General features: G+C 32.4%; 1 protein-coding gene across 4 annotated transcripts; it reads left to right on the top strand.

Annotated features, from left to right (window-relative positions):
• The first annotated feature begins 3,542 nt into the window (after positions 1–3,542).
• LOC108910915 (alpha-tocopherol transfer protein-like) lies at positions 3,543–14,159 on the top strand. Of its 4 annotated transcripts, none has more exons than XM_018715671.1 (6): positions 3,543–3,689; positions 5,127–5,199; positions 8,239–8,528; positions 10,119–10,302; positions 13,660–13,836; positions 13,916–14,159. In XM_018715671.1, exons 3-6 carry the CDS (start codon positions 8,242–8,244, stop codon positions 14,102–14,104), a joined length of 837 nt encoding a protein of 278 aa, XP_018571187.1. In that variant the 5' UTR covers positions 3,543–3,689; positions 5,127–5,199; positions 8,239–8,241; the 3' UTR covers positions 14,105–14,159. The 4 variants fall into 4 exon arrangements, with proteins under 4 accessions (XP_018571187.1, XP_018571186.1, XP_018571184.1 ...); XM_018715670.1 differs by having other exon boundaries at positions 5,122–5,199; XM_018715668.1 differs by lacking the exon at positions 5,127–5,199.
• Positions 14,160–15,061: the final 902 nt, after the last annotated feature.

Raw genomic sequence — 15,061 nt, 5'->3', positions numbered from 1 at the left:
TACCAAATTTGAAGTTTCTAAGAAAAATAGTTTTCAAATTATTTGAAAAAAAATAGGTTATCTATTCTATATTTAGAAGGCTATATCTCAGTAGGCGCGCACTTTTAGGCTAAATAGTCTTATTTTCATCCAAGGAACGTGTGGTCAAGCGTTGTCCATCCTTTTCAGGGACACCCTGTATAAAGGACGTTTAGTTTTTCCTTAATTCAAACCAAGGGGCTAAAATACATTTAAAATGTACATATCTAAGAAATATAATTTTTACGCTTTTATTAGCATCAGTCTTAAAAAAACTGTTTAATCTGATTCGAGTAAACAATTAATAACAATAAATACATATATAAGACCTTAGGACCCTCTGTATACAAAAAAATGTTTTGCTATTTCACTTTGTAATTAGAAAATTTAACACAGAATAATTTGACTCCTATTATAAAGTTATTAACGGTTTCCCATCCTGTCTCATATTTACAGATACAAAAAGGTTCGATTGTAAACCGTGAAAGTTTTCCAAGTCACTTGCTGCAGAAGTGGGTCAAGTCTACGTCTAGGTATTTCGTATAAAAACTATTAGACAACTGAAACAGTTGTGGAGCAAAAAGGACTACCTACAACAATAGTAAAATTAATAACATTATTTTTTTACTTACAATTTGATTGTAAGATCACATGAAGGACTCAATCTCAAAATGATAAAAGATCATGACTCCTACTCACTGATTGTATAAGCCTTTACATATATTTTTTTAACATGTGAGTTACTTTGGAATATTTTGTAACGAACGAAATGTAAACAGCAGTAAAAGTAATTTTATTTGTGTTATTCATTGAGTATATTTTTGGCAAACCTAGATTTTATAATTGATTAGAGAGCAAGTTCCGCTTTTGAAAGAGAAATCCATCAATTCTCTGCTTAATTAAAAAAAAAACATGGACAAAGCAATATATCACTAAATTAATAAAATACTCGTTATTCTTGTTTCGTTAAAGTATGTCGACCTACACAAATCGATAAAATAAAACAAGATTAAATATAATAATTTTAGATATGATGTTTTATCTGCTTTTTATGGGAATATTTGATTATAAAATACAATAATTTTCTTATTAAGTTGTTGTATTTAAATAAGAGTAATATGTTAACTATTCTGTTAAAAAAATAATTTATTTTTTTTAGTTTGAATCAATGTTTCACTGCCATACCATCTAAAAAAATTTTTAGTACTTGATGTCCAAAAATTTAAACTCATCACTATTTTTTCAGTAAATGTACGAACAATGATATAAGCAGAGCTCGGAACTGGGTCGGATGATCATAGCCGTCGTGTCGGCCTTTCGCTACAGCGCACCCTACGAAACCGATAATAACGGCAGTTATTGGCTTCGCGTTTGCTTCGTGTATACGTGTTTTAATATTCTAATAATGTCGAACGCGCCAAGGAGTAAAATACGATACGATTCGTTATTTATTTCTATTTATACCTACCTGTTTACGAAAACCCCGAGCTTTAATGATAAGGCCACACATTATGTACAGGGTTATCATACAAAAATGTTAAATTAGACTATAACTTAATTTCTTTGAATTCAGTGTGGACCATATTGGTATCTTGGAAACTATAAAAGATAGGAAAATCGTCGGAAAGTTTTAGACAGTTCTGTTGCTAACTTAATGGCGCTTGAAGACCGGTCCTAACTCTTCAGGTTTTTGTGTTATTTTGAATATAAAGTACCTAAATGTAGCGTTTTCGAAAATCGTCTGTAACTTTTTTATTTAAAGGAATTTTTAAATCTGAAAACACTTTCACAGCAAGTTTTTTCAAGGAATTTCACTGTATATTTAGATTTTCATTGCGACGTTTCGGTTGCCAACCACCAACTTCCTTTTCCCTTATGGCCGCCATCATATTCAATTTTAAGCTCAGCAAATAGAGCATTTTTTTGGCTTTTCAATGATATAATATAAGAAAAAATTTCAAAAACAATCTCAAAAATCAATATTTTAATGTTTTTAATAAATCTGGCAACACCTCATAATTTTTCGAAACTATTATAGAATAGTCTCATTTTTTTGTAAAAGCTTATCATTAACGTCATGGCGTTGAGTGAGAAAATTGCGTTTTGCGTTATTATTATGATGAAAAATGTGATATGTTGTTGCTTTATTCAAAATAATAGAAAAACAACTGTGGCTTTAAACATTTGGATTATCCCGAATGACAACCACAAAATGAAATGTATTTTTGAAGTTTTGAAAAGCTAAATACTAAGAACTACGAAAGAGATAATAATAATTGGAGCAATCAAATAATAGATTATTTCAACAACAATCTAAATAACATCAACAACACATGTAATAGAGAAATAAACATCAGGATTATTATTCCAAATGCTGTCAATTTTTGGTGTGTATGAAAGGTACAATATTATTTGTCAATTCAGATAAGAAAGATATAGGAAATTTGTTTACTATAAATGCCACCCCAAACATTAATTCTTAATCGTGTCTATAATCTTCGTTGAGCCCGCAATTCAGGATTTTCTGTAGCCCAATGATAGTAGTTAGGTATATTTATTAAATACTCCACAATTAGTGAACTGTGTTTCAACGATCCATATAAGTTGTCAACTTTATTAATAAAGTCGTTTCCCTGAAGCCCCTGTACAATGGTCGGTTTGTATGGGTGATACTTATTTTTCTTAAAAACCCTACTAATTGTTGTCTTTGGAATTTTTCTATTACATACTCTTGTTGACGATGTTGGATTGTTGTTGAAATAATGTATTTCAAATCTTTGTTATAAGTTTAGGAAAATACTATTTATTTGGTGGTTGTCTTTCGGGATAATTTGCAATATAATTCTTTAAAGCATTTCTATTATTTTTAGTACAGCACTCTAACATATCACATTTTTCTTCGTTGGAATAACGCAAACCATTTTGACGATTTTAAGCCAAGTGTCACTATAACTGTTAACAATTAACTCTATGATTAACAATAGGTCAAAATGACAAGCAGTTTGAAACAAATGAAAACATTATTATCGTGACTACTAATGGGGCTTTTTTCACTTAACGCCATGATATTAATGATAAGCTTTTACAAAAATTTCAGACTATTCTAAAATAGTTTCGAATAGTTTCGAAAATTATGTGGTGTTGCCAGGTTTATTAAAAATCATCAAAATCGTCCACACACTGTATATCGAAGTTAAATGTGATTTATCCAATTTTTTTTTCTTTCAGGGGGAACTCAATTTTTGCGTATCTGTTTCCGAATACCTGCTATATCTAGAGTAGAGGATCTAGAGGATGCTCATAGTTACTTATATTGCTATACTAAAAAGGATACTAAACACCCCTGTTTTGGTGTTAGCCTTGATTTTACAGCTAAATATTATACCGCAAACATGCAGCAATTCATAGTGAGTATTAATAAACAATGGAACGCCGATTGGCTCGGCCACCTTCGATTTGCATTTACTTATTAACATTTTCGCACTATATGTAGATTGAGGAACTTTATAAACGTTGGTAATTATTAAACGCAATCAGACACAACGCTGCGGAATAGTAAACAATTTAAAAAGTAGTTTTTTTCTCTTAAATAAAACCGGCTAAAGTTGGAATTTTCACTGTGCTACTGCTAATAAGTTTATAGTGATTTTGTTTTACAAATATTTAAAAATGTAAGTAGCTTTATGTAGGTATGTAAGTAGATTCATCTAAAATAATGTAAGGCGTGTTACGTTATATTTAATACAGTAAAAATGTCGACAAGTTTTTTATAAAAACAGCATATTACTTGAAAATGTAGGATATAAATATAAAATTAAACATAGGCACAAAATAAATTTTTGTGACATTTTTTCTACCCTATCCTAGATCTACATATGTTCAAGGTCGTTAACATAATATTTCCTCTCGACCCCACCCTGTACATATTTACTTCACAATATATTAGGGAGCTTCATTTGAAACGTACACTTTTTTTCGCTTTGTTGACGAAATATTGTTCTAAATATTGGAGAAAAATTCTCATCAAATTTCAGTTCTTAATTTTAATTTTAAGTAGGTACTCGCTACTAGATTTAAGTGAAAAATAAATAAATTTAATTTTGTTGTACAAGAAATTCATATTACAATATAGGTATTTATTCATATAAAAAAATACTATTCAATAAAATGTATTAATTTTCAATTTCTTTATTTACTACGACTTGCTTTCAAACTTGCTAGTAGCTGTTTCTGTTTCAAGAACTTCACAAAATTCAAAACAATAGAAAACCAAGCCCTTTATCAATAAATTGATGAATTAATTCATGAAAAACTTCTTGAATTTATTCATGAATGAATTCTCAATGTAAAGCAGCTATAAGAAAGTTTTTTTCCCACTTATTCTATTTTTAACTTAATTAATGGTTGCCCACTACAGCACCTTAGTTTATAGCTTTCAAAAAATTCAAATAACTACACCAATACGCTCACAAAAATTTAATTTTGGTCAAGTTTTACTCATACTGTTCATTATATCTATTTTGCCCTCACTAGTTTCATCTCTATTGCACAGATTATTGCGACTAACCTTTTTCTAGGGCCAGTTCATAGTTTATAAGGTCTTTGCTGAGACCCAGCCAAATATGTGGACGACTGGGCTAGCCGTTAACGTCTAGCATGACGTCACGAAATAGATTCCGTGCGTTTCCCGCGTGATTTCATTAATTATTTTGAGGGAGAAATTGTTGAAAAAAGAATCTTATTTTTTACGCATCAACTCAGCACGATGTGTACCTTCTAAATATGAGTTTAAAAGAATATAAATGAGCCTGTTGGTTTTTTATTATATTTCACCGTGTTAACAAGAGAATTTTCTGCAAATCACAAAGGAATGACTCTGTACATCACAAAAGGGAGATATAAATTAACAAATCCTCATTATGTTTTTTTCCAGGCATTGACCATTAACCTGTATTATGATCGGATCACAATATCATGAATATTAATGTTGTATTATTTTGTTTAGATTTCATTTCAAATGTCAGTTTACCTATATTAAAAAAAATGGAATGTAAGCCGTAAACCACCATTCTTCTATTTTATGCCATAATTTACATTCGTTAGTTTAGGTGTACAGTAATGGTTCTAGGAATTTCATGACCCTGGAATTTGGCCGTCTCTACAAGGTGATACATTTACAAGGTGGGTTCCAAAATAAACAGGACTTTTCAAAAATAGGTATTTCCAATGAGGCCATCTATTGGCAATTACATGCGTCGGGAAGGTAGATCCTTCACTGATGTACTGTCAAAATTTTATGACATTTGGACGAGTAGAAACGGAGTTATTGCTTCTGAAAGGACAGTATGTTTATGTCATCGGTATAAAAATGAGCATCGAACAAAGAGCTAATATTAAGTTTTGTTTGATGAACCAAGTTTATGGTGATTGTTTATCCCGTGGCGGAGTTCATGAGTTCACGTGGCTTAAAAACGGTAGTGAGGATCTTTCCGATNTCATTTCGTCATTGTTACCATATTCATGATGGTCTCAACATTAGAAAATTTCCATTTCAGAAGCGTATTTGAACAATATAAAATGATGTGTAGCTTTTTTAAAATGCTTCTGATATTGTTTTGTGACATTTTTATTTGTACGATGAATGGCAGAATCCGTAATCCATATTAGAAACTTTTTCAGTGGCTTCTCAAAAAGAAAAAAATTCTTGATAAAAGTTGCTGCATCCCCAAACTAGAAAAGCAGTTATTTTTTTTTAATATACAATAACATTTTTCAGTTAAATTTTTTGAGAAATCAGAAAAAATTGTCTGGATTACGAATTAAGTCATTCACAATACAAATAAAAATATTACAAAAGAGTATTAGAAATATTTAAAAAATTACTCACACTGTTTATACTGTTTCAAAAACGCTTCTGAAACAGAACTTATCTAAAGTTGAGAGCATTATGAGAACAATATGGTATAAAAATTATTATGTTACTCAAACATTTCTGAAAATATACTGAAACGTAAAACAAAAATATCGAGTGCATAAATGGAACATCAAAAGAATGTTACTGAAACCAATTTTTTGAAACGTTTCATTGAAAACCTATTTTGGGGAGGACATCTTCGGTTTCTATTGGGTTAACAGAACGTTGCATGGATTTTTTATGAAACGTTTCAAGAAAAATGGAAACGTTTCTGGAACATGTCAGAAACTGAAAAATGTTTAGTGGGTATCTATTTAAATGTACGCATCTTTGATAGCGTTGCCAAATTTAATATTTTTCTTTCATAGTTCGATTCCTCTCTTAATTTGCTAAGAAAAAGGTATACCGTATATCGATATCTTGTACTGTTTTTGTGAAAATCGAATTTTATTAACAACATACATTTTAAGAAAAAGGTATACCGTATATCGATATCTTGTACCGTTTTTGTGAAAATCGAATTTTATTAACAACATAAATTTATTGTATCAAAAATGTGCTAACATATTTGTAAAAATCTTGGTTAATAGTTAAAATGCGATTTTTAGTCATACTAAAAATGATATGTCTCAATATAAATAATACAAAAACATGTGCCTGATATACTGAAATTATTAAACAATGCAATCATCGAAAGAAATATCCTGTATTCTTGCTCTTCTATTATCATCTTTGACAAAGACTAATCACGTAAAAATACAGCTACTACAAAGATAAGGGTGATAAGGAGAAGATGACTATTTTTTGTTGTTCTTATTTTTAAAAAGTTCTGTTTACTTTGGAACGCACGTTCTAAGTATATTCATTCACATGGAAATATCGGACGTACAAAGTTGGTTGAGTTACAAAAAAGTAATGCAATAATAATTGTTCTTGCGAGAATTATATGAGGAAGGTACACAAGGTGGATAACTCATTACTGTTATTAAAAAAAATTAAACATCAATTATTATTGTGCGAGGGCTACATTTAAATACTAAAATCGATTCTTGCTCCTATCAAGTAGACTGCGTAAAAAATTTCTAATGGATGTCTTATTATACAAGGTGCAACTAAACTTTAATGACGACATAAATTAATAAATAAAGTTGAAAGTTCCTAAAACATGTGTTAAATCTTAATGAAAATAAATGGTTTATTTCAAATTCGTATTCGTATTCCATAACACTGGTGTTACTTACTTTACACCGGTGTCGCGTATAACAGCCTTGTTCAAATTCAATGTTTATTTCATTCTACATAAACATCATAGTTAAGTACCTTTGGGGCAGGCGAAGCCACGAAAACCCTTCTTTTTCTTTAAAATCTTCGTAAACATGTTTTAGCAAGAGCAGTACCATACAAACAAATTTGCAAATATAAAAGTTTGTATACACTTAATAATGTAATACACTTTTAACTTAGAAACCGAGGAAAATCACTACTTCACTAGACCACACCTCATTTCGGGCCATTTTGGCAAAATAATAAGTAAACAATTAACGATACGGTTTTGTTTTGCACACTGCACAGCTTATTGCGATTTAAACTGGCAGTACCGCGCCATTATTCCATGGCTAGAAATTGGCCTCAATGATTTGGGATCGAGGGGGATTATCCCTCTTTATCCTGCCTCATCTNGGTAAGGCGAAGGATTTGGAGTTCAGTGGAGTGATTGGGTCGGAAGGCGAACTGCTCGTCTGGAATGACTTGCAGTTCTTGGGAGTGGGTTCTTAGACGGGTTAGGATAATTTTTTCTACCACTTTGCTCATAGCCGGGAGCAGGCTAATGGGCCGGTAGTTGGATGGGATGGTGTGATCTTTGTTGGGAACTGGCAGTACCATTTTCAAAATTATGACATAGGTAATGTAGGTACCTATTTTAAACAATATCATTTCCGTTTTTAAACGATTTGGGTTAAATATTACATATTCAAAACCATAAACCACGCATAAACATGTTTTAAAAAATACTTATAAGATTCAAAGAATTTGAAATCCTAGAAAGAGAAACAGGAACGCTAGCACTACCTAACTTTTTATTTAGGAACTGCAAAGGCAAATACCTAACTTCAGTATAAATTTTGTTTTGTCTTGACCTACCACAATTAATTATTCTGAATAAATAAACGCGGCATTTTTTAAATCGTCATGCTATTTTAAACGATGTCGCCTAATATTAAAGTTTCTTCGACCATGCCGGACGATAACTTTATTTTATGTTTCATGACCTCCGATGTTCACGAACTTTTTAATTGAGAAATCAGAAAATGAAACTGGAATTCCAGTGGACACCAGAACAGATAATATCCGAGGGGAGGACTACCAGAGAAAATTTGGAAACAATCAGGACATGGCTGTCCAATTTGAATGATAAAAACATCCCTCTGAATGTACAAGACGAAATGATAGTTCTGTTTTTATTATCTTGTTGCAACGACATCCAGTTGACCAAAAACACTGTTCTCGCTTATTACAAATGTAAAAAGGAAGGTCCCGAAATATATGATGATAGAAACTTGGAAAGAACCGATATAAAACTGGCTTTAAACACTATGTAAGTTTTCTCGTTACATGTAAATGTTTTGACTTAGACGAGCGAGACACTAGAATCAGGTCTTCTTTGACCATAATATAAACAAAGAATTTCAGAAGCACAACCTGTATGAATTTTTATAACGAGCGTTCAAATAAAAACGTGGTCGAAGTTGGCTCCGACACACTGGACGTAGGGAGTAGTGGGGAGTAGCTTATAGCGACCAACTTAACCTCATTTCTCAACGAGCTGTATAGCAGCTGTCAGTTTCAATACCGTTAATGACTATATAACTTTATTTTAAAGAATAATCGTGATAACAATAACAAACAATTAAAGGAGATGCGGAAAGTGTCCCCCTCCTTGTTATAACAATAAATTAAAGCAGCTGCTGAAAGTGTCCCCCTCCTTGTTCCAAGCACTTTTCACACCTGTTCCTCAAAGAATTAAAGACATTTTCTAAGATGCTCAGGGTATTGTTAATTTCACGAATCTTGTCTATAAGTCGAGCCTGCAGATGGTTTAAATCAGGAATAGGCAGTTCAAAAATAGTGTTTTTAAGGTAAGGCCACAAAAAGAAATCACACGGCGTAATATCACATGACCTCGGTGGAAATTCATGTTCAGCATTGAGACTTATTAGTCGATTTTGGAAAACTTCCCTCAACATATTCATCGTCTCGCCTGCCGTATGTGCCCTTGCGCCATCTTGTTGAAAGTAAAAGTTTGTAATTTCGTTTTCTTCCAGCTGGTTAACAAAAGGAGCGATAATTTCTTCTCTATACCTTTGCGCAGTAAGAGTACCATTAAAAAAAATAGGTCCATAAATCCTCCTTCGATTGAGAGCACACCAAACTCCAATTTTTTGAGCGTGTAGAGGGCCCTCGACAAAAAAGTTATCTGGTTTTTCAGAAGACCACATTCTCATATTCTGTGAGTTTACGTAACCACTTAAATGAAACCAGGCTTCATCAGAAAAAAAGGTGATATTATGAAGTTCACCGTAGTTGTTTAAAAACCATTCACAAAATACAGCCCGTCGCGGAAAATCAACTTCATGAAGTTCTTGCTGACAAGTTAAACGATAGGAGAACAAACGCAAATCTTTTTTTAACACTGTGTGGCAGGTACCGACTGATACTCCCACCATTTGTGATAAAACACGTACAGAAGTTCTTGGCGCATTTTCCATTATTTGTTGGACATTTTCTTTTAATTCTTCAGTCCGCTTTTTAGGTCGGCCGCTTCCTTCTTTTCTTGTTACACTGCCCGTTTCACGAAAAACATTAACACAACGCTGAACTGCACTTTGAAAAATTTTGTACTCAACAACGCCGGGAAATTGATTTTGAAATTCTATGAAACATTCCTCAATAGAATACTTCGATATTCCATCAATCTTGCGTCCATTTCTAAAGTAGGACTCTATGATAAACACTTTTTGTTCTTGAGAAAACACCATTTTAAACCCTTTTTAAAACGAAAATATTAAAATTGATAACGGCAATATACGCTACGCCCTACGTCCAAATTTTCAGAACCAACTTGACCACGTTTTTATTTGAACGCTCGTTATTAAAGCAAATTCCAATTACTTGTTTTAAATTTTAGACACATGTCGAGCATTCCAGTAAGGACAGAAGAAAATTATGTTGTTCATTACTTTCGAGTTAACGATGCGAACTATAATAACTTCGATTTGGTTCCTATAATGAAAATATCCTACATGTTGATGGACATTAGCCAGGCGAAAAATCCTCCTAGTGGACTTATTGTTGTCATTGACATGAAAGGCGTGAGTTTACAGACAACCCTATAAAATATTTTTTGAATTGCTAAGATCACTTGTTGCACAAGACAAATGTATAGGAATTTTTTGTTTGAACTAAATGTTAAAATATCTACAGCAATGAATTTTCTGTACTTTCACTGTTAGACTGTACTTCATTGTATTTTAAACAACAAATTCACATACATTTCTTTTGCGAAATTAATAGCTTCAAGATTTTAGATATATTTTTGTGTCATATAAGCTTAATTTAAATTTAAAAAGTAATAACTAGTAAATGATTCGTCGATAAATTCCCTTTTTCATAAATATCATTATCAATAAAATGATCTTATCACATTTCCAAAATAGGCAGCATCAAAATTTTGGCATCTCCAAAACGAATTGCTTTTGGACCTTACGTTCATTAAAGCTTTCTGCCTTAAAATAATTTAAGGAACATTTAAGGCCTGAAGTTATGAAATGACCTAGGCAAACACCTTGTGCAAGTTAAATATTTTGCTCAAGATAAATAATGCTTACATATATTTCATAGAAAAACTAGGAACCTATACTACAGTGCAACTCTTTACAANTTCTGCCTTAAAATAATTTAGGGAACATTTAAGGCCTGAAGTTATGAAATGACCTAGGCAAACACCTTGTGCAAGTTAAATATTTTGCTCAAGATAAATAATGCTTACATATATTTCATAGAAAAACTAGGAACCTATACTACAGTGCAACTCTTTACAATCATGTAAATTAAATAAAATTAAAAATAAATTAATAACGACATAGACTTTTTTGATACTCGCCTTGAATATAATTTGTAACTATACAGGATGTTAATGAATAGGTGTTACAAACGGATATGGTATGTAAAAAATCCAAAAATAAGTGCAGTTTACTTAATAAACATGTCCTAAAGCGGCTCATTTTCGAGATACAGGGCTTTGAAATTTAAAAATAATAAACTATTTTTTCCTGTCGCTCCGGTATTAGTTAATATTTCTTTATCAAACTTAACAGACAGATTTACTAGCTTAAAGGATGCATAAATATGGCAGAAACCATTTATTGGCTTCTTCTAGTGGCGTGCGATAGGTGTCGTTTCACCTTTTATCCCCCCTAAATTGTGCGGCACTGTACAAATATTAGTTTTTCGTATGTTTTTGAATTTGCTAGTATTTTTTACGTAAATAATGTATACTTGTTAGACTTCCATAAAATGAGTATTATCAAGTTATTAACATTTACATTACTGAGGTCACCTTATGCTCCAAAAACTATGTTTTTCTATGCTATGCTAGTTTTCGAGATACAAAAAGTTAAAGTTGTTTAAAAGGTATTTTTATTTTGCACAAAAAAATTACAGTAAATGCTCAAAATTACGGCCACCAGTAGCGATACAAGCGTTAATTCTTCGAAGCATATTTGTGTACATTCGGTCAAAAGTGCCAGGCGTCGTTTCGATCTCCTGCGCTGCAGCTAGAATGCGTGCTACCAAATCTTCTTCTGACTCAACAGGAGTTTCATAAACTAGACTCTTCATATGGCCCCACAAATAAAAGTCAAGCGGGGTCATGTCTGGGGAACGTGGTGGCCACGCCATAGGTAATCCACGGCCAATCCATCTTACACCGAATTGTTGATTAAGGTGATCTCGGACAACAAGCGAAAAGTGCGCTGGCGCACCATCATGCTGCAGCCACATTTCCTGTCGAATGTTTAATGGCACATTTTCTAATAATTCTGGAAGTACTTGTTGTAGGAACGTTAAATAAATAGGACCTGTAAGACGATTTGGAAGAAGGTGCGGACCAATTAAGCGCCCGTCAATTATACCAGCCCAGACATTGACGCCAAACTTCTGCTGAAATCTAGTGGAGCGAATGGTGTGAGGGTTTTCTTCAGCCCAGACATGGTTGTTGCGAGAATTAAAGATCCCTTCTCGTGTGAAGGATGCTTCGTCTGTAAAAAGCACAAACCGCGGAAAATTTGCTTGCAACTGACACTGTTGAAGAAACCAATGGCAAAAGTTTAGTCGTGGCTGAAAGTCGGCGGGAGTTAAAGCTTGAACCTTTTGTATATGATAAGCGTGAAGCTGTTGCTCGCGTAAAACTTGCCAAACGCTTACATGGTTTACATGCATATTCTGAGCAATACTTCGACTGCTGGTGGATTGGTTTTCTTCTATCCTATTAAGAACTTCTTCTTCGAACCTTATCGTTCTGCGGTTTCTCCTTACCCCGCAGTTAACCCTATTTGTTGTAAAAGTTCCTGTTTCCTGCAACCTGCGAAACACTCTTCCAAATATCTTATGTGAAGGGGTTGGACGATTTGGAAATCGGATTGAGTATAACCGACGGGCAGCCCTGCCATTACAACGCGCTTGACCGTACATTAATATCATGTTTGCATAATCAGCAGAAGTATATTCATTCATGATGTATGAATGTTTTAAACGAATGGATAAAGATATCTATCTAATAATTAAAACTTACAAACTAAACTTTACACTAAAATAACAATAATAATTAAAAACTGCCTCGTTTCACAATCGAAAATAATTTGACATTAAAATACAAGTAATGTCAACGGCAAATGTTTTTTTTCCAACATTTTAAACTTGCTTGAGGAATACGGAAACCTTGAATGTTTTGTATCTCAAAAAGAAAAAGCGACACATGTATGCATTTACTAAACAATTTCGTGAAAAATTTACTCAACATGTCACTTTTTAAAAATTTTTGGTTTTTGGAGCATAAGGTGACCTCAGTAATGTAAATGTTAATAACTTGATAATTACTCATTTTATGGAAGTCTAACAAGTATACATTATTTACGTAAAAAATACTAGCAAATTCAAAAACATACGAAAAACTAATATTTGTACAGTGCCGCACAATTTAGGGGGGATAAAAGGTGAAACGACACCTATCGCACGCCACTAGAAGAAGCCAATAAATGGTTTCTGCCATATTTATGCATTCCTTTAAGCTAGTAAATCTATCTGTTGAGTTTGATAAAGAAATATTAACTAATAGCGGAGCTACAGGAAAAAATAGTTTATTATTTTTAAATTTCAACGCCCTGTATTTCGAAAATGAGCCGCTTTAGGACATATGTTTATTAAGTAAACTGCACTTATTTTTGGATTTTTTACATACCATATCCGTTTGTAACACCTATTCATTAACACCCTGTATATTTTTTTAACTGTCAATAATTGCAGTAAAGCAGCCATCTACGTACAGTGTCTTATTTTTATAAAAACGAATAATGTTTGTCGAGGAACACTGTTTTCAAACCATGTTGAAACGGCATATCGTCTGCATACAAAATAATGGTTCGATTTGAATAATTACATAATATTTACAGTTGGGTCTGATGCACCTCACGAAAATGAAACTAGGGGCCATAAAAAAGTATTTACAATTTCTACAAGAGGGTTTTCCGATGCAACTGAAAGTGATTCACTTGCTAAACGCGGTATATTTCATGGACAAAATTATGGCGCTGATCAAAGTCTTCATGAAGAGCGAACTTATTGATATGGTGAGAGACATAACCTTAACAAAGAACTATACATATTATATGGGATCGACCATTTAATATATTCATTTTTTTTTTTCAGTTAAAAATTCATGCGCCAGGTTTAGAACAAGAAAAGTTATTTCAGATGGTGCCCAAAATGTGCCTACCGAAAGAATGCGGCGGGGACTTACCTTCGGAAGTAGAGTTACATGAAAGAACATTAAGGCAGTTCAAAGAAATGCAGTCGTTTTGGAATATGGAAGAGGCAATTCGGAAACAGTGTAAATAAAAGTTGTTGCAGTTTAGTAAAATTAAATTGTTAAGTAAATGTTTTAAAAAGCAAATACTAGTATTTTTGTCTACAAATTTTTAAATTTATATTTTTCCTATGCAAATTTAAACTAATTCTTTTAGCAAAATCGCCCCATAAATTTTTTGAAATACATTTAATGTATATTATTTACCTCCAAAAATGTCTTTGTCAAGTGAACTTTTTTTAAATTTATTTCTATTTATTCTAAAGAGTAATAAGGTACACATAATGTTTTTTAAAGAAAACAGAGAACAAGAAAGTGAATATACAGGCTGTTACAAATTCGCTTTCACTACAGGGATCTCGGAAACGGTAAGAGGTACGAAGTAGCTTCAATATGGGCAAAGTTGCATAATCAGGGGACCAACATTATGCCTCTAAAAAATCAAGGCTAACATGATTAATTTTGGAAATATTTGAAAAAAAACGACATATTTGGAAATCTGTTTTTGTTTCATTTCAGCCTTGTTTGAGGTAATATTGAAAAAAGAAGAACACTTTCTCATAACCACTTTTTGTCCTCTATCGAATGGCATAATCAATTTTTTATGTAACGTTTCATCTCTCCAGGACCATCATCAACTTCATTTTTTTAAATACGATCCTGGCAATTTTTTTATACTTCTTGCAAGCTTTCATGATCCCCAATACTGTACTGCCTCAGCCCGAACTAGATTCAGACGTTTTGTCTCGAAAAATTCATCTTCAGTATATTCGTTCCAAATTTATCTAAATTTTTTAATTAGATTTCTTTGTTTATTGAATTATCGTACACTGTAAGTGTCGTTAGACTTTGTGAAATCTATCTAGTTATTTAAACTATTACCACCACTCATTAAAATAAAACATTATTAGAGTTTTATTCCCGTGCTCATAGTTATTTCTAGGCTTCTCGAGTGCTCAATATTGAGTTATGTATGACCAAGTGATGGT

Source organism: Anoplophora glabripennis, unplaced genomic scaffold (assembly GCF_000390285.2).
Source record: "Anoplophora glabripennis isolate ALB-LARVAE unplaced genomic scaffold, Agla_2.0 scaffold462, whole genome shotgun sequence".
In the NCBI taxonomy this organism is placed as follows: domain Eukaryota; kingdom Metazoa; phylum Arthropoda; class Insecta; order Coleoptera; family Cerambycidae; genus Anoplophora; species Anoplophora glabripennis.
Note: the sequence above shows the minus strand (reverse complement) of the source record. Positions and strands in the feature narration are given on the sequence as shown.